This window comes from Eriocheir sinensis, chromosome 39, assembly GCF_024679095.1.
Source record: "Eriocheir sinensis breed Jianghai 21 chromosome 39, ASM2467909v1, whole genome shotgun sequence".
In the NCBI taxonomy this organism is placed as follows: Eukaryota; Metazoa; Arthropoda; class Malacostraca; order Decapoda; family Varunidae; genus Eriocheir; species Eriocheir sinensis.
This window is the reverse complement of record NC_066547.1, coordinates 13,962,081-13,989,604: the sequence shown is the minus strand read 5'-3', so window position 1 is coordinate 13,989,604 and position 27,524 is coordinate 13,962,081. Positions and strand designations below refer to the sequence as shown.

At 39.4% G+C, this 27,524-nt stretch overlaps 2 protein-coding genes across 4 annotated transcripts in view; one reads left to right on the top strand and one right to left on the bottom strand.

Moving 5' to 3' along the window:
* The window catches only part of LOC127009045 (dedicator of cytokinesis protein 3-like), a 50,794-nt gene extending 31,116 nt beyond the window's left edge, over positions 1-19,678 (bottom strand). For all 3 annotated transcript variants that reach the window (XM_050881729.1, XM_050881730.1, XM_050881731.1), the window contains exons 1-19: positions 19,503-19,678; positions 16,208-16,294; positions 15,039-15,135; positions 13,418-13,514; positions 11,566-11,729; positions 10,828-10,912; positions 10,438-10,476; positions 10,116-10,264; positions 9,903-9,984; positions 9,209-9,385; positions 8,019-8,136; positions 6,434-6,566; positions 5,424-5,538; positions 5,049-5,208; positions 4,447-4,719; positions 3,321-3,511; positions 3,080-3,180; positions 957-1,200; positions 196-382 (exon numbers count right to left, since the gene is read on the bottom strand). In XM_050881729.1, the coding sequence (XP_050737686.1) occupies positions 196-382; positions 957-1,200; positions 3,080-3,180; positions 3,321-3,511; positions 4,447-4,719; positions 5,049-5,208; positions 5,424-5,538; positions 6,434-6,566; positions 8,019-8,136; positions 9,209-9,385; positions 9,903-9,984; positions 10,116-10,264; positions 10,438-10,476; positions 10,828-10,912; positions 11,566-11,729; positions 13,418-13,514; positions 15,039-15,135; positions 16,208-16,294; positions 19,503-19,539 (2,536 nt within the window). In that variant the 5' untranslated portion in view covers positions 19,540-19,678. The remainder of the gene's footprint in view (positions 1-195; positions 383-956; positions 1,201-3,079; positions 3,181-3,320; positions 3,512-4,446; positions 4,720-5,048; positions 5,209-5,423; positions 5,539-6,433; positions 6,567-8,018; positions 8,137-9,208; positions 9,386-9,902; positions 9,985-10,115; positions 10,265-10,437; positions 10,477-10,827; positions 10,913-11,565; positions 11,730-13,417; positions 13,515-15,038; positions 15,136-16,207; positions 16,295-19,502) is intronic.
* Positions 19,679-22,749: 3,071 nt separating this feature from the next.
* The window catches only part of LOC127009044 (peptide deformylase, mitochondrial-like), a 46,386-nt gene continuing 41,611 nt past the window's right edge, over positions 22,750-27,524 (top strand). The window contains exon 1 of the mRNA XM_050881723.1: positions 22,750-22,847. Coding sequence (XP_050737680.1) covers positions 22,757-22,847 — 91 coding nt within the window. The 5' untranslated portion in view covers positions 22,750-22,756. The remainder of the gene's footprint in view (positions 22,848-27,524) is intronic.

Here is a 27,524-nt window from a genome sequence, read left to right as displayed (position 1 = left end):
TGGCAAATAAGTATTATCCCCAAGGCCCTGTTAGAAATTTTGGGGGTTGCAATACAGTAAAAAAGAAATATACTGAGTCTCATTCTCAACGACCTTTCTTATCACTCTTCACCTTTTACCATGTGGAAGAGATCTGGAATAGGCATTGAAAAAAATTCTGTATCAAAGACAAATTCTGTATATTTTCATGCTTACCATCATCATCAAAGATTGTAGAGTTAACAGCATTTTTCATGGCATGAAGCTTGGCTCTTGTGATTATCCTGGAGCTTTCCACTGGAGTAGCATTAAACAGAGTATTGATATGATTGGCCACTTCTCCTGGACTTAAAACTCTGCTCAGCTGATCACATGTTCCTTGGAGATGTTCCAACAGAGTCATCTGTACACAAGGGTGGAAATAATAGAATATCACCGACATTCTACTTTGGAATATATAAGACATTCTATTTTCAGATACTACATGTGAATGAAAACAATTATTAAAAAGCAAAAAGATAAGTTTGTTACTAATAAAGAATATTATGTCTATGTAAATGAGAAATGGGTGTATAAACCAGAGCAGATTTTTTTTTTTTTTTTTTTTTTTTTTTTAATAAAGGAAAAAAATGCATTTTTTTTTTAATTGATCAACTTTCACTCTTCAGATACTAGGCTTGTTTGTATGTCATTGCTTTATAAATGAGTCTATAACACCTAGCAAGATATTTTCCTGAAAAATGCCTCATAACATGCAATGATAAATGAGCCCATTGACCTAGGACTAGGTCGTGCCCATAAGAGGTATTTAGTATCATATTCTCTTATGACAGGAGCACTTTATGTTCATTAGTGTTGGTGACTGAGAAAACATACTCATTTATGAGGAAATAGAGAAAATATATAAAATCATTTGGTATAATTCAAGAACACACACTAAGAGGATATTTAAGAAGTAACTCACTCACAAAACTTACCTGGGATGCCTCAATATTATCAAGGTTCATGTTTAGCATGCGAGCAAATGAGTCCACCAGTGAGTCCACATCAACTCTGAAGGAATCTTCATTTTGTCCTCCTGTTGCTCGTGCAAAGAGTAATCTTGACTGGATGATGAATTTAAAAATGTATTCAAGGGAACGAAAACATCTCATGATGGGTTCCTGTTTTTCTGTCTGAGGGCACAGGTCTGATAAGTGCTTAACACAGCTAATAAGACCTCTGAAATGTAAAAAGAAAAAGATAAATTAAACTTGGGGTCAAACAATTGACATATCTACTACCATTAGTTATTCATTAGGTGACTGAAACACTTAAATTGCACTCAAATAACAAAAGCTGAACACCATGAAATGTTAATTTATTTTCATCATCATCGCCATCTTCCTCCATATCATAACCATCAATATTGCTAACCCTAACATTATAAAACCTTACTTATTATTCACTCAGCACAGAAGGGTATTATTATTCACTGACACTATATGATATCTTGGCCTATAAGAGGCCATACATTAAACAATTATTTTCAAGTAAAAAAAGAATGGTGCAACTTTGATACATGTCTATGAACCTCTTCCCTTCCAGCTTATCATTTGTCAGTAGCTCTCTCCCATCCAATATCTCCATTTTCCATCATCTTAACCCTACACCATATATTTCCATCCTCATTTAAGCAGAGGCTGAATGGTCAGTGTGGGCATGGTGTCCTGGAAAACTCAGGTTCAAGTCCCACCCACCACTACAGGCTCTCAATTTTCAGTCATTATTGTGTGGCTGAAGATAACGCACATGCTGCCATGATCAACCAGTACACTAGCAAAACTCTCTCAAGAGGATCAAGTAGAGCTCTGGGGGGCAGCATGAGCTAAGCAGAAATGACAGCACTATAAAATACTTGCCTGCACAACTAACGGGCTGGGGCCGGCCAACAGGCGTCATCATATAATCCTACCATTCTGCTCTCCCTGCATACATCACTGGCTTTGCACTGCATTCCCTTAACCCTTTCATTGCTAACTGCTCGCTGCAAGCACCAGTCGCACTCAAATTTCCCGCGTATGAGAGTGCTCCAATACTATTTCTCACCGCACAGCGTTGCCAATTCAGTGGGTTTTCCACTAAATTTGGTGGAAAATCATATCAGCCTAGCGCAGAAAAGCGAGGAAAATCTATGGACGAGTAACTGGTGGATGTTGTTGTCCAATATAGCGTCATTTTTGCATAGCTTCACCTATCATCTGACAGATTTTTTGACCAAATAGTTGTAAATTTTGCAGTTGGCAATATAACCCTGCCAGCACCCCATCAAGAGATCTACTCAGCAGTTGTCTCAACGTGGCTGACCGTCACGCACGTACAGATGTACGTCTTCACAGGCAACACCCCTTGAACATGCCTGTACGTTCACAGGAGAGGCTTACATAACCGAATCTTATAGACCTTGGCCTCCCCTTTCCAATGGTGTTTTTTGTTTTTTAGCTGTGATGAATAGTTTTTGAGATACAGAGGTTAAAAGAGCAAGCACTAGCATCACTTGCTGAACGTGCCTGTATGTTCACAGGAGAGGCTTACAAACCGAATCTTATAGATCTTGGCCTCCTCTTTCCAATGGTGTTTTTTTGTTTTTAGCTGTGATGAATAGTTTTTGAGATACAGCGGTTAAAAGAGACCCCCCTCCCCCCGCTGGGCTGCCCGAGTGCGCCTGGGGGGATAGTCTCGCTGCGAGCAATTAGCAATAAAAGGGTTAATAGTCTCAACCCACATACCTCAACACATCTCAATATTTCATATCTTTCCCGTAGAACCACATTTGTGACCCACTAACCAAAGTTAAAATCCAGATTCAGGATGCAAACAAAAACTTAGTTAAGTGGTTTCTGATTGAAATAGGCCAAATTGGTATTTAATTCATTATCATCAACATCCTATTTCCTATCAAAGTAGTGTAAGGAATTGAGCCTCAAACATCCAAATCTTTAAGGCCAGAAGAGGAATTACAGTTTGCTGAAATGGTCCACCCATGTTGATGCACCATTCAAGCCCAGCTTTGGATTACTACCTATCCCACAGTTACTTATTATAAGTTGAAAATACGTACTTGTAAACTAGGGCAGCAGCAAAATGTCCTGTTATGTAGGCATCCATAACAGGCTTGAAATGCTCAAACTTACTGTCTTCTAAGAGACTAAATATGAAGACCTGTATGAAAGAATAAAATTTGTAGATTAGAGTGAATATATGATAAATTCTGAGTTGTAAATAAACAGCCACATATTACTGATATTGTTATCTCCCAAGGTACAAAATCCTAAAGAGTCTAAGTATATTAAGAGACTTACCAGGGCCTGGAAGACATGGCCTGAATACTGAGTGGAATTCCCATCATCAGTTGAGAACATTGCAAACAGTGCATCAAGCACATCTTGTAGGAACTTTACTGTCTCGGCACCATCAACCCGCGTCAACCTGGAGAGAGTCTCACCAATGCCCTCAGGAGCTGATCGCCATCGCAATAGGGACAGAAGATCAACTGAAATATTGACATCAAAAAATATTTTGGTGAAAAATGGTTTGGCTGTTTTCATTTTATTCAGGGAGATATACTGTTATGTTAGGTTTTCCTTCAAATTAAAGCAACTAACCAGAGCATGACTATATGTGTGGGTAACTTTGTTACTTAGCAATATTGCTGTTTATAATGTAGCTCATCACATGAACCTTACAAAAACATGATAACACAAATTTTATGAAAACTATACAACTTATAATTATGTTAGCAAGAGCATGGCCACACTAATATCATAACATTTTAACTCCTATATAGTTACAGTATTTGCCAGCGTATAAGGTGAGGAGCTTATAAGATAATCAAAATATTTTCATTGAAATTAAGAATTTAAGAGGTATATTCTCTGCATTAAATGATTCCAAATGTGCAGTCATTGGACACTTACTTCCTTAGTAAACCCAGCTCATTATCACTTTCCTCAATGGCCACTGAATATTAAATTCTTATGAAGCAAAATAGTCTTGCTACTGTTCATGGCATGTGCTCAGCATGTCCCTCACCTTTCTTATGCCTTCATGGCCGTATCCATGAAAAAAATGTTTAGAAAGATCGTAATAATATAGAAAATTAGTTGGCCTTCATACTGACGTCTGTAAATTTATCAGTTTTAAAATCTTCCAAGGAAATTGAAGAAATAAGGTAAGTGTTTGACAATGTTCTCCATTACCCACAGGAACCACATAACAACAGGATATAGAGGTTAAGATTTTACAGCCACCATTAAAGACAACCTGTGATTTTAATTTTTTTGTAGAAGGGAGGGGTTAAGGGTCACAATATATGCTGACAAATACTGTAAGATTGCATTAAAAGATATTACTTTCAACTTTCAAACTAATTATACTTGCAAATTACAAATAATTTGACACTTCAAAATAACTCATAATTTCAGTTACCATTTTGAGTAAGTTTGGTTGAGCACAGAAGAGTATCTATGATAATGCTTTCTTTTGGAGATCGCTGGAAGGGTAATGAGTAAACGCAATCAGCTGCAGCCTTTGAAAGGTAAGGCATGGTGAGGTACTCCATAGGGTCGGCAAGGCGGGACCGCTCATCACACTTGTACACACACAGCTCATGGGAGCCATCACGGAGTGTTGTCCCACCCTCATCATCCATTAGACGTATAAAGGAGAATCCAAAAAATTTCTTCTCATTCTTTTCCCTTGCTGAAAATTAAAGCAGCAGATCTGAATATTTTCAGAGGACAAGTGAATTATATAACATATTATTACCAATAAATTTCCATAAAAATTATATCCAGTTATAGACTGCATATTGCAAGCATTGTTATTAATCTCTGTCAGGAAGAATTACATGTTTTACTTAGCAATCAATTAACCCTCCACCCATGCATAACTCTGAGCCCCTATTTCTTCAAGGATGACTGAATAAGTGCAGTCTACAAAATTCAATCAAGAAAATTCTAAATTACAAAGGAGACTATGAACTAGCTCACTTGACCTAATTAGAAATACAAAGAAGATGGAAAACTAACTTGAGCAATGGCTGTATTCTAATCTGAGGTGAGCTCCTGCAAACTGGTCAATAGGGATGGCAACTTTCAGACGCTCATTCCATCTTGGAGAATTGTTGTGGTACATAATCATGGAAGAATGCTCTGTCGTCCCTTCATGGCCCATGCCACTGTATATACACTGAAAGCAATGAAAGTATAAAAAAATTTGATTTCTGTTATTACAAATAAATATAAACTCTGGCATTGCTTATGAACAACACTTGAACATTGTCAAAACGAGTGCATTTATATCAACAATTACTGTTAATAATGCCAAAATATCTCCTGAAGCAAAACACTCAAAAATTAACTGAAGAATGAAAAGGATTGCTGTACATTACACTGAATCGTTACCTGCAGTGGGTGTCCATCAGCATCCAGCGCCAGCACCAACACTTCAATGTTTTTACCCACTGATTTGCCTCCTCTCTCAAACTCTCCGCTGTTCAAGGTCACATACAAATCATTTCTGTGAAAGAAATTTATGAACTGCTCAAAATACCCTAATGGTAAGGACATTGTCATATTTGATATTTTGTAAACTAATCATACATATGTAAATATGTGGCAGAGCTAAATATGGAAACACAAACTAGCAAAAAAGTATTAATAAATCAAATTAATACATAAATAAATGATAAACAAAAAAAACAAAATACACATTCAAGTAAATTCTCGGTCAATGAATTTTCTCAACGTTGTTTCATGATAACATTGATGAAGACAAAAAATTCATAAAATACGATGAACATAAACATGACAATAAACAATGCAGTGCAATAATGCTCAGAAAGAAACAATAAAGAACTATACCTGGGAGAATTTTCCCAAGTGTAACCTCAATTTGTGCAATAGGCACGTCTGGCAGCTTCACCCTAGATGTACCACCATCGGCCTGCCCGCAATGTGGAGCCTAAACATTCAAAAGCGTGGTTGGCTGGCTGGCTGGAGAAAACCGACACTCCCTGGACCAGAATCTATATAATTATCTATAACTCAGTGGGGTATAAGGTGAAGCATACCCCCAACAGGAACCCTGTTGGGACCATACTGGAAAGTCAGGTTATGTTAAATTTATTTACATAAATCTTACATAATCTTCCCCAGCCAGCCAGCCAGCCAGCAGCACCTCCAAAAATTGAGCCTCCATATTGTGTGTGGGCCAGTGAAATCTTGTAGCAGAGTAACATGACTACACTCATTGAAGTAGTATTGTATAATTTGTGTGGCAGTAAAGTTTGTTATGAATAATATTCACCGATATAAATTCACATAAATCAATTTTGCAGGAAGCACGCAGTAAATAAACAAATGATTAAATAATAAAAGTATATAATTAGACACAAAAACAATCCATACCCTACCTAACATCACCAGGCATAATGACATCAGAGAAGCCAAGTTTTTTGGTAACACAAACATTCTTGAGCAATAGGGGATTTTCCTTGGTGGCTTGTTCCAATTCTCCATGGACCATTTTGACACTCACCACCAAACCTGTGGGAACAAGGGAAGGGTATTAAGTTTTGACTGCAAAATGCTCCTTATAAAATACACACTTTAGGATTAATCTAATATTCCAAAGTACTATAAACCTTTTTTAAAGGAACACAGTAGATGATGCTGATAATGTACAGGCAGCCTCTAACTCATGAAAATATTAGGTTTCTGTGAGATTCAGTTAGTATGAGAGAATGTACTGTGTCAGGGCATGGTTCAGCAGTAGCTTGTTCTGCCATCTTCATTCTCAAAGTCAGGTTTGCCAAACATCCAACTTTGTTGACAGATTTTTTAGCATTAGTAAAAAGATCATGCACCCCTTTTAGATACATCTGTAATCTCTCATTAAGCTGATGCACATCAAGTGGGATGTAACACAGTGCATCAGTATTAGTTTTATTGGTTTTCCAAGGTACTTTTCTCAGTTTCTTTTCTGTTTCTTTTGAAGGAGGCCCTAACAAGTTAGTGGAAGAATTAATAACACTGAGCAAAATGGTTAAAATGATGGGTTGCAGTGGCAGAGTGCATGAAAAAACAACTCAGAAATTAGCAAATTGCAACAGAAATCGAAAACAAGTGATGACTAGTACATAACACTTCAGTTTATAAAAAAAAAATAATGTCAACCACCAGTGTCGGTTGGGTGTAGTTATGGATATTCAGTACCTTTATAGGAGGGCGTAAAAATTCTTTCATTTTCCAAATCACTCATTTATATGCTAAGCCCTAACTAAAAATAACAGAGTTCAGTGTAATTTAAATATTACACCACCATGTGGGTCTTAAGAGTTGTGTAGTTATTCAGAAGTGCCAAAAGTCAACTCAAAGTAATCACAAATTCAATTCAAATAGCTCCAGAGTAGGGCGAACATTGTGCTGACAAAATGGTGCCCATATCATACACCAGGTCATCCAAAATGCAAGTAACAAATTGGTTCAGGCTTTAAATAAGATGGGTGAGGCAGGAGGAGTACTCAGTGGAAATATAAATTCAAACGGTCTACTCAGTTCTGCTGGAGTTTGTGCTCCCAAATCAGACCTTGTGGCCAACCCAAACTAAACTCAACTTTTCTTTCCCTCAAAATATGTGCCTAGCCCTTGGCAACACTGTGTACACAATTTCACCATCAAGCTTGACAGTCAATAGTATGCTCACCAACAAGGAGTTTCTTATTCACTAGTGTGATTGCCAGATTCACAGTTACCACATATTACCTGACTATAATATGTGCCTGACTATGAACTTTATTAATAGAGTTAATACCATGTGTTTTAGATCAGTAAAATGATTTTTTTATCCATCTCATTTTCATTACAAATCTGCAAAATTTTATAAACTGTATTTCTAGATGTAGGAGACTGTCTGTGCACAAATGTATACATGTTCAAAACGTGAAATGGAGGGCACCTATTTCTAATTGTTCAGACAAGTGTGTTAATATAACTTACCATAACTAGCATTATTGGACATAATGTTACATTTCCCAGTTTGCTTTTTGACAATTAAATCTGGCAGTTGCCAAAAATCCTTTTCATCTGATGTAAAAAGTTTGCCAGTGAGCTCAACCTGAAGGAGAAAGAGGAAGCATGAATAATAAAGTGAATCTGTTAGCAAGCAGTATCATACACAGATAACAAATATGTCCAGCACACATGTGTCCACCTAGTGGGTGTTGCAGACATTGACCAGGGAACAGAATCTGATGTATGGCTGGACTTTTGTCTCACTACCTGGACTTAGCCAGGCATATATCCAGCAGCTGTCTGGCATGGCTGGGCCCCAGATTTTTGGCCCAGACTTCTACTTCAACTCCCTGACTTGACTGTGAATATTTCTAGCAATTACCAGACCTCGGATTATGTCTGGCAATCCGATATCTGGGAAATTTACCGTATTTGACGGCTTATAAGACGCATGGGCTTATAAGACGTACCCCGCAATTTCAGTAGGCATTATAAAAAATATATATAATAAACGGGTCTGAAACACAAGTGTTAGGTGAAGATTTTTCGCCCAACATTCGTAGCCCTCTTCACTCTCAGGTCATTATTCAAGTTTCACATGAATGCAGATCCAGCGAGTTGTCGGTAAATTGGTCCCACACTGGGCCTTTTTCCTCCCACCACATTGGCGGCAGCTAGGGCAACTGGCAACTCTAACTTTTCTGGGTGTGCGTCACACACCCGGCACTGCGTGACGTCACAGCCTCAGGAGTAAGGAATGATCATCACATTGGCTAAGCCGCTCGCCTCTTTTAAAGAGACTGCTACACACAACGCACCCCACGCCAGGCGAGTTTGACAGAAAAATCAAAGCAACTTAAGCCTTATGAATCATCCCCTCAAAGGTCGCCTTTCCCTTAGCTTGCCTCATCCCATGATGCGGCAAGAATTCAGCTATCAGAAGCTGCCAAAAACTCGATACCGCCTGATTTGGTTTGGTCGCCCCTTTTACACTATACGCCTCCTCATATGTACACTCACAACAAAACTGCCCATTTACATAGCTATACTAAGTATGCATATATAGAAACCCTAGTGTAATATCAACATTTAAATTTATTTTACACACATGAAAATTATAACAATACAAAGTCTAAAACCAATAATTGTTATGAACTAAGTTTTATCAAACATACCTCTCCCTCGCCTCCTTGTAACACTGACTGGGCTAATCGAAATACTGCCACTCCATAAGGTCTTCTGTAATTGTGCGATGAAATCTTCTTTACAGACTCTGAGAAGAGCATCCTTCCAACTCTCACAACATGGGCAACAATGTATAAATCTGATATAAGATCGCCACTTCCCAGGTCCTGTAATGACAATATAAAAGTTACTTTATGTTACATACTGGAGACAATCTTTAGAAAAAAACTTTCAATGTCAGCCATTCAAACATATTATGATCATATTACCTTACTTAAAACCTATTAGCAATACAGCCACTTCCCTACTTACAAACAAGACTAGTTCTTGAGGTGTGTTTGAATACTGAAATGTTCTTTAGTGCCACATCATTTTTTTCAACACTGAATACTATTCACAGCACTGAAAAAGTGAGTAAGGGCATAGGGTTTAATCACTCTGCTCCCCTTCACGACTAGAGGAGGGGTGAGGGCAAAACATTTCATCTTGAAACTCCCCTTTTCAGACAAAAAAGAAATATGAAGTGAAACATCACAGATTTGTTTGTATTTCTGAAAATTAATAACTTGACCATATGTAAGTAGGGAAGCCCCTATATGGTTAAAAGTGAAAGATGCCGCTCATATTCCAAAACCTTAATGTCTAATATGATGACTAGACTAGAAAACACATTCTCCCACTTACTGTAAATATGGTGCAGTTGGAATGAATTTTTTCTACATAATTAGAAAATCCTTCCTTTGAAAGCTTGACTAGAAATCTTTCACTGGAAACAAAAACAACACATCATATTAAAAAAATCTGTAAATTGCAATGAACAGCTGTCTTGTATAATACATGAGGACAAAATAAACCAAACAGTGACCACACAAAATCAACTGGTACAAGTATAATTACCTGATAAACTTCCCTTTCTGTGAATCATATAAAGAAAAAAATACTTCTGCATCTTCTCCTAAATGGTACGAAAAATCTCGCATACAAAAAAATAGGTGATGGCTTAGCACCTTCCTCTTCTCCTTCTTCTTAGCCAGAGTACCAAGCCCCTGCAGAACAAACACAGACTTTATTCATTTTCTATAGACAATTTTTGGCTTAGACTTCCACTTATTATATAAAGAAAATGAGGATGGCGGCATATATACGATATTAGATGAGAAAAGTCACTTCCAAAGACTATCATGCTATTAGTCTACTGTTAAAGCACAACTTCACTCACCTGAGAGTGTGCCTGGGAAGCCTCTGCACTCTGAGCATGCTGCACCCCAAAGAAAAGTATTGATCACTAACAAGGCATGGATGATTTGAGACAATAGATTTTTTGGTATCCTGTTCACTATAAGCTCATTTTTAATATTGAAATATATAATGTTCATGTTTTTACTGAAATTGTTTCAACTGTTCTTCTCAGAGACAAAACAGTCACTAAAAAACTTGTTGCAAAATAGGTTAAGTAATATAAACCACAATTTTTCTTGCTCTGAAAAAATATAAAGTGAAATTAATGAATATATACATAAAAAGAATAAAGAAAAAGGGGAAGAAAAAACATTCAAACATCTAAACATGAGTGGCAGTGTGTGGGAAAACACTCTTGAAGTAGACTCACCACACGATGGAGCTCCACCACACTCACGGTGTCTGGGTCCACCATCTCACCCTCCACCCTCGGCACCAGGTCCAGCCCAAGCTTCCTGACAGCCAGCAAACATAATATATGCATTTCAAAAGTGCACACAAATAAACTCGAACAGTTTTGCACAGATTCTGCCTTTGTCACATGATCAATATTTTTATCATTAACATTTTCTGCAAGGCAGGATGAGACAAAAACATCTAAGGGACAAAATGTGTACTGCCACCATTAAGCTAATGGCAGAGAAAGCAAGTTAACCTCAACATTATTTTTTTAATACAGTATAATTCTATCCTTAAATCATATGCCCAAATGCTATTCTTTTATTAAACTTGGTGTCAAGGTAAACCAGCTTTTACCCTCATTCTCCCTATTATCTTGCCTGTATAATGGAATTCCTCACTTATCTCACTCTCATGCTTGCACACAATGACCATATTTAGTTATCTTTGTTCAAAAGCACAGCTTCATCATTATCCTAGCATTTTTCTAGTATGAAAATAACATCTCAGAACACTTTCTCCCATCTAAATCCCACATAACTTTTGTATTTCACATCCATTCATTCCTCATATCCATTATATGCATTTTATTTTAACTTTGGTCACTGATATGTCCCCTCTCGATACTTCCTCCAAAACTCTGTACTCCACATCCTGAATTAATATTCAGATTAATCCATGAAAATACAATTAAACATAAATAAATCACCTGTTCCCCCAATCAATTTTCCTTGTGATTTTCAGCTTAAGTTGAGTTATCTGGTCTGATGTCAGGGTCCCAGTGATGAGCTGCTTCCGCCAATCGGCCACATCCATCATGGCCTTGCGGACAGCATCCCATAACTCCTGTTCCCCATTTGAAGTTGCCAGTTGCTGCAATATTATTTACTTGTTAATTACAAGTTAAAAAAAAACTGGTATCAACAGTCATCACACTAAATGCAGTCACATACTCCTATAGTATGAACATGAAATCTTTCATGGACCTAGAGAAGGCATACGACAGGGTTGACAGGAAGGGCTTACTGGATGTTCAAAGGATATATGGTGTGGGAGGGCGCATGCTGGAGGGGATCAGATCCTTCTATAAGGATACAAGTGCCTCTGAACGCATGAGTGATGAGTTGAGTGAGAGTTTTGGTGTTGGTATGGGTGTGAGACAGGGGTGTGTGATGTCACCATGACTTTTTAATTATCTAATGTGTACATGGATAGTTGTATGAGAGAAATGAATGCCACAGTGGGGGAACTAGGTTCAAAGCTGAAAGTGAGAGGTACAGAGGAGTCACTGGTGGCAGGCCTGTTTGCAGATAATACAGTATTGCTAGCAGATAATGAAGAGACACTGCAGAGGATAGTAGATGAGTTTGAAAGGGTATGTAAGAGAAGAAAGCTGAAAGTGAATGCTGGAAGGAGAAAGGTTATGGTATTTGAGAGGGCAAGAGAACAGAGAATTGATTTTGCAAAGACATACAGAGTTAGAGCAGAGAGCACAATGAAGTGTAGGATAAGGCTGGGGAAGAGAGAATGGAGGAGGTGACTGAGTAAATATTGACAGTTTTATGTAAGCATGGAAGTATGGAAAGTGAGGTGAGGGAAAGAGCAGTGAAGGGCAGACAGGTAGTAAGGTGCATTAGAGAGTTATAAAAGGAAGAAGTGTGAGCATGGAGGTAAAGAGGAGAATAAGGAACAGTATTACCTTGCCAACTCTGTCATATGCATCAGAGACGTGGACATGGAATGCAGCACAGCAATTGAGAATATGTGTAGTGGAAATGAGTTATATAAGAGGTGCACGTGGAGTTTCAGGATGGAATGGAGAAAGTAATGAAAGCGTGTATGAGAGGTTTGGTATGGGTGTGACAGTGAAAGGAGTAGATTGTGAAGTGGTTGAATGGGTGAAGCGTGGTGTACTGAGATGGTTTGGACAGTTGATGAGAATGAAGGAGAATGAATTTGTGATGTGTAAGAGGAAAGGATTGAGGGAGGGGGTGTCAGGGGAAGACCCCCTGTGAAGTGGATCAATAGAGTGAGCGAGTATTAGAGCAAGAGAGTTAGAAGTAGCAGGAGGGAGAGCCAGAACAGGGAGAGATGGAGACACTTCTACTGCAGTTATCCCCTGGAGGGAAATTACCATGAAGAAGCAGGGTGTCAGAAATATAAATAGATAGATAAGAAGATTAAATCCTGTGGACCACCTTTCAACATACCCAGACTTATCTGTGCTGGCTACCAAGAGCCTATAAAACCATATAGGTATGTGGTGTATGTCTCGTGAAGGTTTTCCAATACAAAACCACACAGGAGTGTGGCTACATATAGGAAAACTTACAATTGACATCAGGTACATTTTCTTGTATATGTCATCATGAGTACTACCTTTTCTGTTGATTAAAAAAAAAAAATTCCCTCCTTGTGTATTTCAGGAAAAAAATGCACAGCATCAATGAGGAAGGAGTGGCAATGTGCAACAGGTATAAATTATTCAATTCCAAACCTTTAGCAGGATATTGGCTGACACATTTTCATTAAAAGAGTTTAGTATGAAACACAAGACTTACTACATATAGGCTTTTCCATATTTGTCCCCATTCTCGTAAGACTGATGCTGCCTCTTGAACAACCGGGTCCTCCAGAGGGGTCACTGTCTCATACAACCTGAGAGAACAAATCCTTATAGTAAGGGCAAATTAATGGGATAAATATCATTGCATGATAACTTACCACACCTCAAAAGGACATTAGGGTGATGTTCCAAAAAATGTCTTGTTGCAGCATAACTACAATGTAATGAAGCCTGAGTCACTGAACAAGGTAAATGATCACATACATCGTAATTCAACAGATTGAGTCTTTTCTTAATACTAAGCTCTTAATTCTAAAAGTAAGACTTGCATTTAAAAATTCTAAGGACTGTCACTCAATACCCAGCTAAGAGGATGCAATTTCTATTCAAGATAATCCTTAACCCCTAAAGGTCGACTGACGTGTTATACCGTCAACCCACAGAGGTTGGTTGACGTGGTATACCGTCTGGGCTAGAAGGTCGGCTGACGTGGTATACAGGTAACTCTCGATTTATGCGAGTTTGGTTTACGCGTTTTTTAAGTAACGCGGGGTCCAAAATCCAAATAAATGTTTAATTTACACGTTTTTTCCACTTATACGCGATATTTTATGGAGTGGCCACCATACGTCTCACGCAACTGGACTCACACGGCGCCGCGGCCACACAGCTGAGCTCAGTTCTTCTCACGCACCACTTGAACAACAATACAGTACCAGTACTAACGGTACAGGTAACTCTCAATTTACGCGAGTTTGGTTTACGCGTTTTTTAAATAATGCGGGGTCCAAAATCCAAATAAATGTTTAATTTACACGTTTTTTCACATTAGCAGACGACACCACATGGATCACAAGCGTGTATTCATAACTGCCAGCCAATTGTAAGGCAGCCGCCTTCAACTGCAGCTTCAGAACGACCTGTTCTCACTTCCAATTTTCTGCCTATTACCAAGGTACGTATTTTGATATAACAAGAGAGTAGTCGAAAAAAATTGTGATAACAAGGGAGTCAAGTCGAAAAAAAAAGTAACTTTTTTCCACGGGCCGGAACTAATAAGCGCTTTTTCATGTATTTCGATACCTCGAGTTTCGCAATCCTTGAGTTTAGCGCTGTACCTTCGGAATGAAGCAAACGCGAAACTCGAGAGGGTACTGTATATGGAAAATCCCTAACCAAAATGGCAGCAACACCAACTGTCACTTGACAATCTCAGTCATAACCAGAACACATAGGTTCCATTCTTAAGTGAGGACTCTGTACTCCAAATTTATCATGCTGCAGTGATAGTTACAGAATGCACAGACTACACAAGAAATGTAATACCTCATCAAAATAGTTGGTTCCAAGATAAAAAAAATCAACCAAGAGAGCAGAAGCACTAGTCATCTCTGTTACAGGCAACGGTGGCATTAGTTGTGCTACTTCAACATGTGACAGTTAGTTCAATTTTCTCTTGAATGACCATGACCTTCATTACTAACTTCTATTTAGAAGAGGCAGGCCAGGAGTAGACTCATGTAGGATGCCTATAAAGTAAAGTGATGCTACAGAATCTACATGGTCTTGTTCCACTCTAACTAGACAATTCAAACCACATAACTGTAATACTTTACCCTTCATTGTCAATCCTGCAAGGTTTCAGGTGGATGAACTGTGCAGGAAATATACCCTTTACGTTCCTGTTTCGTGTTGAAAATCCTCTATACCATCCTGAGAAAGAAAAGATACATATTAGTGAGAATTTTCACTAGTCACTGAACATCCTTTACTCAATCTCTCCCAGCTAGACTCAACTCCCAGTCACCACTCCCAGGTTTCCTACAGATCCTAGGCAGGTTTCACACCTCCAGCTCTCTGTACTTGCTCTGGAGTACTTTCTCTGGAGACAGGTTGTTTTGGAGTATTACACCTGAATATTCTTATTTTTTATCAATCTCCATTTTATAATCCCAGCTTGCTATCCTGATTACTTTACCCAATTCCAAAACTTTACATTTCTTGATGTTAAATTCCATTTCCCACTCTTGGCTCGAAATAAAAAAAAAATTATCAATGTTTTCTTACAACCTTAAACAGTCCTCTTCCTTCACCAGTCTTTGCATTACATTTGCATCATCAGCAAGCAGACTAGTGTAGCTATTTACCCATTATACTATGTCATTTATGTAAATAAAAAACATTACTTGAGCCGACACTGATCCTTGTGCTACTCCACTTGTTACTCTGGTCCACCCTGACATTTGACCCCTTACGACATTCCTCATCTATCTATCCCTCAAATAGTACTCCATCCATTTCAAGATGTTTCCCCTTAGTCCTACTATATTACCAGTATCCATAAATGATGCCTGTGTGGAACTGTATTGGCCTTTTTTTAAGACTCAGATAAATATAATCCACCCAACCATCTCTTTCCTGTAACACGTTAAGTGCTCTTGTATAGAAACTCACTAGGTTTGTGACACAAGATCTTCTTCCCCTGATGATGTTCTGATGAACTGATGTTCTGTAAAAACATTAAACTCTTCCAGATATTTTACCCATGTCTTTAAGTGGTAGGGGCTGTTCTAAAGCCTACAGGATCCCTGCATCTCAAAGGGGGAGGGCCCCCTCAGCCCTCTCTATGTTTTGGAGGTGGCCGGGGTGGTGCAAAGAAGGCACCAGCCTGCAGAACCAGGCCCAGAATACATGATAACATGTGTGATGGGCTTCCTTCACAATTTTAAAGACCATTTAAAGGCAGAGATCAACCTGAGGGTTGCCCAGTAAAATGCCCACTCACCTGCACACTCCTCCAACACCTGCACCGTCTCCCCAACATCAAGGTGAAGGGTTTGTGGGATGGCATCATGGTGAAAATTGTGGATTGCTGGAATAAAAAGGTTGCATTGTAAAAACATGTTCTAATATTTTTTCAGTCTTCCAACCTTCTTACTTAGATCCTATCATCTCCTACAATGTATGCCTAATAATCTAGTAGCTGTAGGTGCCATCAACTCAATATAAAAATGTTCAGGGTAAAAGAAAGATCTCTAATAGGTATTGTATTATTTAATCTGAAAAGGAAGAGAAAAGAAAAAATATCTGGAACTAAATTTTCCCTGGTTCAATTCAGCATGTAATAAAATTTAATTTTCCCTATTATACCACAAGCAATTTATAAAGAGAGGGCTTCTTTTGTAAAGAAAAAATAATAATACCAATATGACAAGCACAGCTACCAGTAAGTGCTGGAGTACAATAGTTATCAATTCTATATGCTTGTGAGTTACTGTATATTCTCACTGATAAGTCATTTTTTACCATTTTGAAAGATCAAGTTTAGAGGGTTGACTTTCAGATGAAAGTGATAATTAATTATTTTACTGAATAAATCAGCCTTAGTAAAAGCACAATTGACTTTTAAATCAATACAGAATAAGACACAATGCATTACCAAATGGGTGATGATAAAAATTCAGATCCAACAACAAAAAAAGTGCCCCTTATTAACCCTGTATCATCAAACCCCTTGTGAGACCTGGGTGCTTATGGGGCCTTCCCTATCCTTTACTGAATTGTATCAGTGTTATCTGGTGCCAATGGTCCTTGTGGACAGGTCTGCTTAGCATAATGGGGGTCCATGTCCAGCTGAAGGGGGAACTAAAAAATATATCATCAACTATGCCAGCCAATGACAGATTCTGTCTGACCCTATGCTAGCCAATTGTAACCCAAGATAATGAATGCATCATTGATCTAATCTTGAGTCGAGTTTGGCATAGAATAACTCCTTTTCTTCATTCTTACACATCTCAGTTGGAACAGAAGACAAGAAGGCTAAGGTATGATTCAGTTCAGCCCACATTGCAGTAGACACTTGATTGAATCTGATTTGATTTAACACGTTTATATGATTCTCAGTTGTTTAGGTATTCTCTTCTATTATTTTGAGTCTTGGATTCTGAAACAGGTGAAATTTTGGGGAGCACACAGGAACACATCTCATTGTCTATAATGAAATTAAATGGGAAAATTTGCTTAGATTAACAAATTTCCACTTTACTACAAGCAAATTTTGGGGAACAGACATCGCTTCTAAATTGGGGACTTGGTGTAGTATATGTCTGATACTCGTATCATACCCGTAACAATACAGCCCCCCCCATGGGGCCCTACTGCCAATCTGCCATCCTCAGTGCCAAGCAGTTCATCGCCAAGTGTGCTGTGCAGCTATACAGATAACGTGCAGACAACATACACAATAAAAACTTATATATTTACGTTTATAAGGTTCGTCGGTATTATTACACATATCTTTAAATTTCCACCGCTTCTAGCATACTTTCAGCATTAACAGACTAAGTTCCCCCCCAATTAGTTCGTTGTACTAAGGATTTACTGTATTTGAATTCTGTTTTCACACTTATTCTGACCGAGAGAAACAAGAGATGAAAGCTAGACCCAGGCCCAGTTGTAAAATGCATATTAGCCCTTAACTGATAGAAACCTATCAACACTAAAATTATAGCCTATCAACATCACCGATCACCACTATGGATAGTAAACTATCGGCCATTTGTAAATTTGTTTTAGCACTTTTGTAACAGTTTTCCAGCGAAAGAAATCATCTCCATGTGAGAAAGCATTTAATATTAGTATACCTAGAAATGAATAGCCTGTGTCTCTGATATAAACCTCTCAGGTCTGCTAAATAATAGCCAGGGCATCAAATTTTGAGTGAAAAAAATACAACGTAGGAAAACTTGGCCAAGTAACAAAACTCGTATTTCCCACATGAATTACCCTAGTCCCTGAGAATGCAATCAAGTGTCAAGATTTAATGTCCACTAAAATGGTCAAGAAAAAAAAACATGAATGGAAGTAGCATTCAAGAGTTACCCCATGAGACAGGGCATGACATACACAAGGACTACAAAACATGAACGGACCTACATAAGTAACAGAACTACATTAGGAACAGAACTACACTAAGGACAGGACTACATTAAGAATGGAGCTGCATTAGGAACGGAGCTGCATTAGGGACGGAACTGCATTAGGGACGGAACTACATTAGTGACGGAGCTACATTAGGAAAGGAACTACACTAGGAAAGGAACTACATTAGGGACAGAACAACATTAGGATCTTGATCTTGATCTTGACCATTAATGTGCAGGGCACCTGTATAGGTGTATAACAAGCATATTTTAGGTTGGCTGATGGGGGGAAGAGGGAGTTGAGTGTGCAGAGGAGGGAAGTGAATCAAGTGTAATTGTTAGTGTTGGTGTGTTGTGGTGACATGTGAATGTGTATTTGTTTTCTGAATGAGTCTATTGTACTGCAGTCAAAAATCTGTTGAGGGAGGCTGTTCCAGTCACGTATGGTGCGTGGGAAGTATGAGTGCTTGTATGCGTCAGTGTTAGTGTGATATGTTTGATATTTTTGGTTGTGTGTTATGAGTACGTTGACTTTGCATTGTGTAAGTATGTGTGTGGATCAATGTCAATGTGAGTGTTTGTGATCTTGTACATAAGCATAAGTCTGTGTGCTTCTCTGCATATGTGAAGAGGTTCCATGTTTATCTGTTGTCTGATCCGTGTTGTGATGCCAGGCATTCAAGTGCAATTGTTTGCGATGAACCTAGCCGCCTTGGTGTTGATTTGTTCCAACCCATCAATGTTTCTGTGTGTGTAAGGATTCCACACCGTGGAGCAGTATTCTAATATTGGTCTCACAAGTGTGTTACTGCTATGTGTTGTATGTCAGGTGAACCGTTTACAGTGTACAGGAACGTAACTACATTAGGAACGGCACTACATTAGGGACGAAACTACATTAGGGACATAAATACACTAGGGACATAACTACATTAGGGATGGAACTACAATAAGAACGTAACTACATTTGCAAAGCAACTACATTAGGGACGAAACTACATTAGGGACGGGACAACATTAGAAACCCCATCATGACTACAAAACACGGCCGGAAGTGTCAAGCAGCAAGGCTATCCCACGACACGGGGCACGAGACACCCAAGTGACAGCAAGCACCCCGCCCCTCGCTGGCTCCCCCGTGCTCCACACACTCACCTACGCCAAACTTCTGGTTCTTGGTCGGTGTCCACATATTCAGGCTTCCATGGGAGTGGCGGAGACGCTAAACACTACAGCAGGAGGTTATAAATGTGGGTAAAACGTTTCATCATGACAGCTCGGGTAGGATGTACATATTGACTATTTACTTTTGGTCCTTGGTGAAGCTGGTGCCAGGTGGCGTCCCCCTCGCCTGCTGCCTCTCCTGCCGCCAAATTCAACTCTCCTCCTGTCTAAATTCAACTCCTCCTGTCTAAATTCAACTCCTCCTCCTGTCTAAATTCAACTCCTCCTGTCTAAATTCAACTCCTGTCTAAATTCAACTCTCCTCTTGTCTAAATTCAACTCCTCCTGTCTGAATTCAACTCTCCTCCTGTCTAAATTCAATTCCTCCTGTCTAAATTCAACTCTCCTCCTGTCTAAATTCAACTCCTACTGTCTAAATTCAACTCTCCTCCTGTCTAAATTCAACTCCTGTCTAAATTCTACTCTCCTGTCTAAATTCAACTCTCCTCCTGTCTAAATTCAACTCCTGTCTAAATTCAACTCTCCTCCTGTCTAAATTCAACTCTCCTCCTGTCTAAATTCAACTCTCCTCCTGTCTAAATTCAACTCCTGTCTAAATTCAACTCTCCTCCTGTCTAAATTCAACTCTCCTCCTGTCTAAATTCAACTCCTCCTGTCTAAATTCAACTCTCCTCCTGTCTAAATTCAACTCTGCTCCTGTCTAAATTCAACTCTTCTCCTGTCTAAATTCAACTCTGCTCCTGTCTAAATTCAACTCTGCTCCTGTCTAAATTCAACTCTCCTCCTGTTTAAATTCAACTCTGCTCCTGTCTAAATTCAACTCTGCTCCTGTCTAAATTCAACTCTTCTCCTGTCTAAATTCAACTCTGCTCCTGTCTAAATTCAACTCTGCTCCTGTCTAAATTCAACTCTCCTCCTGTCTAAATTCAACTCTGCTCCTGTCTAAATTCAACTCTCCTCCTGTCTAAATTCAACTCTGCTCCTGTCTAAATTCAACTCTCCTGTCTTAATTTGACTTTCTCTTGTATTTTCTTTCCTCTCCACAGATTTCAGAGCGACTGATCGAGATGAGCACCGCGACCAGCTTTACCTTTACCTTATTTTCAACCTAATTTACCTCTACTTCTTTTTTATATTTCCTTATTTACTTCTACTTTCTACTTTCTACTTTTTTCTACTTTCTACTTCCTTCTACTTTCTACTTCCTAATTTACGTATTTATTTCTACTTTCTACTTCTTTCTACTTTCTACTTCCTTCTACTTTTTACTTCCTAATTTACTTCTTTATTAATTTTTACTTTCTACTTCTTTCAACTTTCTACTTCCTTCTGCTTCTTTACTTCCTTCATTATTAATCTACCTCTTTTCTACTTCCTAATTTACCTCTACTTCTTTACAATCTAATTTCAATTTCTCTTTTCAACCAAGTAGCTTATATTCTTTTCCACCAAATTCAACTTTCCATATAGCTCTTCTTTTCAACCCAGTAGGCTACACGAGTATTTACATAGTGACATAAAAGCAATTTCAGTATATCAAATAATTATAATTTATTGCTTCGGTCGGTATTGTAAGACAATTTCGCTTCCCACATCAGCTAGCTATTTCTAAAGGTCAAAGAGGGGGTCAGTCGGGTTCTAACGAGTATTTATTTAGGCTCATGCTACTGAGGAAGGGTAAAAGTACCACCAGGGTCATAAAACTAATCTTGGAAATGCCCTCAACTCAAACGAAAGCCTTGTCAAATGTATGAACTTGGGGGACGAAATAATGTTTTAAAATACGACCCATACTTAATAATGGTCACAGTTTGTTAAAGGACCACGCTGAATTATTTACCTACACATAACTGTGACAAACATGTTCGTATAGTTACCTAAAGACTAATTTATCAGCCTATTTATATTTACCAAGCATAAATGCAAGTAAGAGTGGTTTACACGCTAATATCTGTGCAATAAACCTTTCAAATTTGTCTTTTAGTTTCAAAACAATAAAATAATGCATATACTCCTACCTAAAAATTCACATTTAAGAGACTTTTAAGACGTAGCCTAGGCCTACAAAGCAATTATATAGAGATTAAAAATGACTTCGAGTGAGGGAATAAACCTTAATCAAATACCATCATTACTCATAATCGGCACCTGGTTAACAGTGACACAAATACGTAAAATTCTAGGTAAACCGATTCAAGGTAATGCAGATAATGTTTTTGTCCGCGCCAACCACTATGTTGATCACCTTGAGACTAGAGAGTGTTTACGAGTAGCTGCATAAAGATATCATTCTCTTCCTATCAAATATATCTATTCCCTGTACGTAAAATTCTAGGTAAACCGATTCAAGGTAATACAGTGTGCAGATATGTTTTTGTCCGCGCCAACCACTATGTTGATCACCTTGAGACTAGAGAGTGTTTACGAGTAGCTGCATAAAGATATCATTCTCTTCCTATCAAATATATCTATTCCCTGTACGTAAAATTCTAGGTAAACCGATTCAAGGTAATACAGTGTGCAGATATGTGTTTGTCCGCGCCAACCACTATGTTGATCACCTTGAGACTAGAGAATGTTTACGAGTAGCTGCATAAAGATATCATTCTCTTCCTATCAAATATATCTATTCGCTGTACATAAGCGCATTAGGAACCGAGATAAATATTGATAATCAACACTCAAGGTAACAAAAAGACAGCGCCATTGTGTTAGTGGAGTTAGACTTGGCGTCACCACACTACTCATTGCCAATTTCCTGGGATGGCGCAGCAGCAGCCCCTAGGAACTCCGGCGGCGGCCCAGCCCTCCCTTGGCAGCCTCCGCACCCTTTGTCTGCACGGACAGGTGTTGCGTGCATGTGACGAACTTCATGTGGAGCAAGCCAAGTGTAGCTTTATCAGTTTACGTGGAAATTAGTAAACCCTTTAATTAACAGGATCACAACGGTAGCCTATATGAGCGTGACACCAATACAAGAGAGAGAGAGAGAGAGAGAGAGAGAGAGATTTACATAGATTTACATAGAAAATCAGACCACACAGACCCCATGGTCCAGACTAGGTGATCTGTCCTTAACCCTGCGTACTGCGTAGATATATCGTGGTCCCGAAAATGACTCAAGCGCACGCATAAAACATGATTTTACTTGATATTTGGCATCCCGTTCGACAAAGAGGTCACTTCAAACGCTATATATTTCTTCAGTCTGAGATATGATCTCAATGAGTGCGCATGGTCACCACTCCCAATCGCTTCCTTTCCTGCCAATTAGCATCGTCGGTGCCACATTTGGGACCACGGTTCCCGAGAAAGGTAAAACACCCCAGTTGATATGTTGTTGGATTTTGAGCTCTGTAGTGGGCAATAGTATGAAGTTTACCATACTTTGTGGGAGTCTAGGGGGATGGCGTGTGGTGATGGCGAGACAAAAGACTTTGGGTTGAATTGCCAGGTTTTGCCACAGTATCCAAATTTTCGATTTTCATTTTTTCTGATCAGTCATGTCTGCAAAAATCCTTGGGGATGGGGAGTGGATGAATATTTTATTGGAAGAAGATGCCTCTAGTGACACAGAGGCATGCAGCAGTAATGTATTTGGTTATAGAACAGTGTGAAAATGACATCTTATTTTTTCATAATATTAATAATAAATAGTAATTTTCTGATCAGTTTAATTATCTCCTTAGATGCTGTATAGCTTCGAAGGCTTTGTTGTAGTGCATGGACCAATTGGAAATAAAATCTGTCAAATATTTTTTGAGATATGGCTCGGTGCCAGATTCGGCACCACCTACCAACCGCGAGAAAATTTTGAAGAACCTGAGCAGGCCCCGTTAATTAAACCTTATAAGTGATTTTACATTAATCATATGGCTCCAAAACATTGCATTTTTACTCTAGTTAATATTAAGTTGAAGGAAGTGTCGGTCGAGCTTGTTTTTAAAGGAGTCAATCGTGTTACACTGGACTACTGAAGGTGGGAGCTTAGTCCATTCTCGCACAACAACGTTAAATTGGTGAAGAAATATTTGGTGCTGTCTGAATTTACTTGTCTATATTTAAGTTTTCTGCCATTCCTCGTTCGCAAAGTGTCATCGATCATAAATAATTTTGATTTGTCTACATTCGTAAATCCATTGAGTATTTTAAAACATTCGATCAGTTTTCCTCGGAGGAGACATTTCTCAAATGAGAACATGTTGAGGGCAGAAAGCCTCTCGTCGAAGGGTTTGTTGCGCAAGGAAGGGATCATTTTTGTGTTGCCCGACGTTGCATGAGCACCTAATTTAGCAATGTCCTTTACATGGTGGGGAGACCAAAACTGTACCGCATATTCCAAGTGGGGGTCTGACTAAACTATTGTAGAGCGGAATTAATTAAGTATTACTTCTTTTATTTTTTAATGAAAAGTTTCTTTTAATGAAGCCCAACATTCTGTTTGCCTAAGTTGCTGCATCGATGCATTGCTGTGAGAATTTGAGGTTTGACGCGATTTTGACACCCATGCAGGTTCCATTGACGCATTGAACGCTTTTGAGTTTGACGCCGCGCATTTTGTAATCGAACTTCTGATTTCTAGTGTCGTCTAAACAGAGTGGTGTAGACATTGTCACGTACCCACCAAAGGCTCTTGTCTACCAGAAGTACGTCATGTGTTAACACCTGAGCAACAGCACACCTGTGAAGGGTGCTTGCCGACTGGTCGGTAAAGCAGTCTCGATCTCTGAAAGGCAATCGACGCTCATCTGTCCCTTCATATTAGTTGACATTCCTTTGAACGTTTGGCTCCTATGAAATAAAAAGGAGCAAATCATTATGTAATAATTAAAATGGCGTAATTTCGATTATACTTTTTTTTTTTTGTCATATTGAAGAGTGTCCCTTTCACTAATATTTAGCGTTAGCCGAGGAGCTCAGTGACGGTATTAGTCAAGGTGGTATTAGTGTGTGCCGAGTTATTTCTCCCGGCGCTAGTGAAGCTTCGTCGTCACCAACGGTTCGCCGACTCTCCGACTCCCCTAGCTGTAGCCCACATTTGAAGAGAACAAGTTACATAGAGTTACATAGAAAATCAGACCACACAGACCCCATGGTCCAGACTAGGTGGTCTGTCCTTAAACCTAAGTGAATCTACACTAATCATATAGTTAAATATGGTTTCGAGTCACCACAGTGTCATATCGCTCCCTTTAGCATTTCCGGTTCTTGTGCCGCGTTTTTCTGTTCATCTTTGCATACAGAAAGCCTTGTTAGTTTGTCCTAATAGTCGAGGAGCTCGCTGAACCTCACCCTGCTGCCCGCCACGGACTGCCGCGGCTACGCACATCATCACTTCCAAGGCCGGCGACGCCTGGAAGTAACAGTAACGCAATTATTTCATCTTTCATAATAATCTCAGCGTTTGTGTTTCCTACCTCTCGGGTTGGTCGATAAATCTGGGGAAACCTGGGAAAGCTAGTAATCTGTGGCAATCCCGGATTTCACATTGGCCCGTGTCCCGGGATAACTGGTCGTTACCTATCGTCCGTTTCATTCCGTCTGTCCACTCGTGAACGTAGATCGATGTGGCACCTGCCACAGACTTACATACTAGACTGCTCGTTCCCTATCTCCCTGAATTGTGCTGAGTGAAGCCGGCCTGGTGCCGTGGGTGTGCCCAGTTCATCCAAAACCGACGACTTCACACACCTCACTCCCACCCTGTTTCCTGACCCCAACATTAATTTTTAAGAAAAACTAAGACCACCATCATCTTCGTGAGAAAATTCTGCATTACACAAGCATAAAATTGTAACAATAATGTAAAAATACACATAGTAGGGAGTACACATTTTCTTGCACTTATTTCCCTTTAACTCCTTAGTACTCAGCTGGTTTTCATCGCATCAGTTTTATAAACCTTCATCTCCAGTTTACTTTCCAGCCATTCTATCTCTGCTACGATAGACGGTCACTGTTCTTCCCCGAAACTTATCAACAGTGGTGTCCCGAAGTGCTGTGTCCTGTCTCCCACTCTCTTTCTGTTATTCATCAATGATCCTCTTTCCACAACAAACTGTCCTATCCACTTATACGCTGCTTCTGCTTTGCATTATTCAACTTCTTTCAACAGAAGACCCTCACAACAGGAATTACAAGACTAGACAGGAGGCTGCAGAATGTTTAACCTCAGACCTTGCTATTATTTCTGATTGGGGCAGAAGGAACCTGGTGTCCTTCAATGCCTCAAAACGCAATTTCTCCACCTTTCAACTCAACACAATCTTCCAAACTCCTATCCCCTATTTTTTGATAACGCTCAGCTGTCACATTCTTCTACACTAAACATCCTCGGTCTATCCTTAACTCAAAATCTTAACTAGAAACTTCACATCTCTTCTCTCACTAAATCAGCTTCTTCGAGGTTGGGCGTTCTGTATCGTCTACGCCGGTTCTTTTCCCCTGCAGGGCCTTGTCCGCTCTTGTATGGAGTAGGCCCTATGCATCTCATGTTTGGGGAGGCTCCACTCACACAGCTCTCTTAGACAGAGTAGAGTATAAGGCTCTTCGTCTCATCAACTCTCCTCCTCTTACTGAAAGTCTCCTACCTCTTAAATTCCACTGCCATGTTGCCTCTCTTTCTATTTTCTTCAATATTTTCATGCTGACTGCTCTTCTGATCTTGCCTTCTGAGCGTGCCTCCCCCCTCCCGTGGCCCCGCTGCACACGACTTTCTACTCAAGCTTATCCCTATACTGTCCAAATCCCTTACGCAAGAGTTAATCTGCATCTTCACTCTTTCATCCCTCACGCTGGTAAACTCTGGAACAATCTTCCTTCATCTGCATTTCCTCCTGCCTATGAGGTGTCCTAAAGGATACCTCTCCTCCTGGAATTGACCTCTCAGCCACTCCTCTGAACTCTTTTTTATAGCAGTGATTAGCCAGCTTTTTTTCATTATTGTTTCCTTTTTCTTTTTTGCCCTTTAGAAGATTCCTTTGCTGTAAAAAAAATAAAAAAAAGTGAATGACAATAATTTAATATCTTCCCTCTCCTGCCTGTCTGTACTATTTCCACAGCCTCAAGTTTAAGACCTTGTAACAGAACCTCTTTTTCTCTGCCTGTGTTCTCCTCTCGTTTTTTTGCTTGGCTTCTTCCCAAAATCCATTTATTTTAGCCTTCTGTTCTTCATTTAAGTCCTTCCTAATCCGTGCATTCTTATACTCCTCCTTCTTTGAAAGTTTCCATGTTCCAGCAAGCACTTCCTCTTTTTTTTTTTTTTTTTTTTTTTGCAGCCTATTAGCGGTGGCTTTTCTTCCCGGATTGGATCCTGGGTCGTCCAAGGCTCTTTCCGGTGGGTCCTGATGGATGGGCCCAGCCACGTTCGCTGTAGCGCGTGCAGTGTTTATAGTGGCCATGCATTGGCATGCTGCCTCTCCCAGAGCTCATCTCTTTGATCCTAGATCTAATAGGTGGTCTTCTGGACAGCATGTGGTGATTTTAAGCACTCGGCCTGGCGCAAAAAAGAAAAGCTTGGTGGGCAGCGGTGAGATTGAACTCTCCTCCTCCTGAAAACACGGCCACTTTGACGTACTCAGCCCCAGCCCCAAGAGGCTCCCACTTGCGATCTAAATCTTACCTTCAGAGGTCACTGTCCTTTCAAACTATGGCCCTCATGTTGAACCTCCCTCACCAAATCAACAACTACCTGCCTTTCACTCCATACTGGCAACACTTTTTCCTTGATCCAAAATACAGTAATGCATTTCTTCTTTTCAGTGGCGTCCCTCACTAACCCATCCCCTCTCCTTAATCATCTTCACCACTGAGAATTTCACTTTTTCTTTAATTTGCTGTTCCACAATCTCTTTAAACCCTACGTTCTCCTCTTCCTGCTCCTTCCATTGATTTTGCTTTTCATCTTTAACATTCTCCATATTCACCTCCACATTTTCCTAATATTTCTTCAACATTCTCATATTTATCACTTGTTTCAGCCTTTCCTCCATT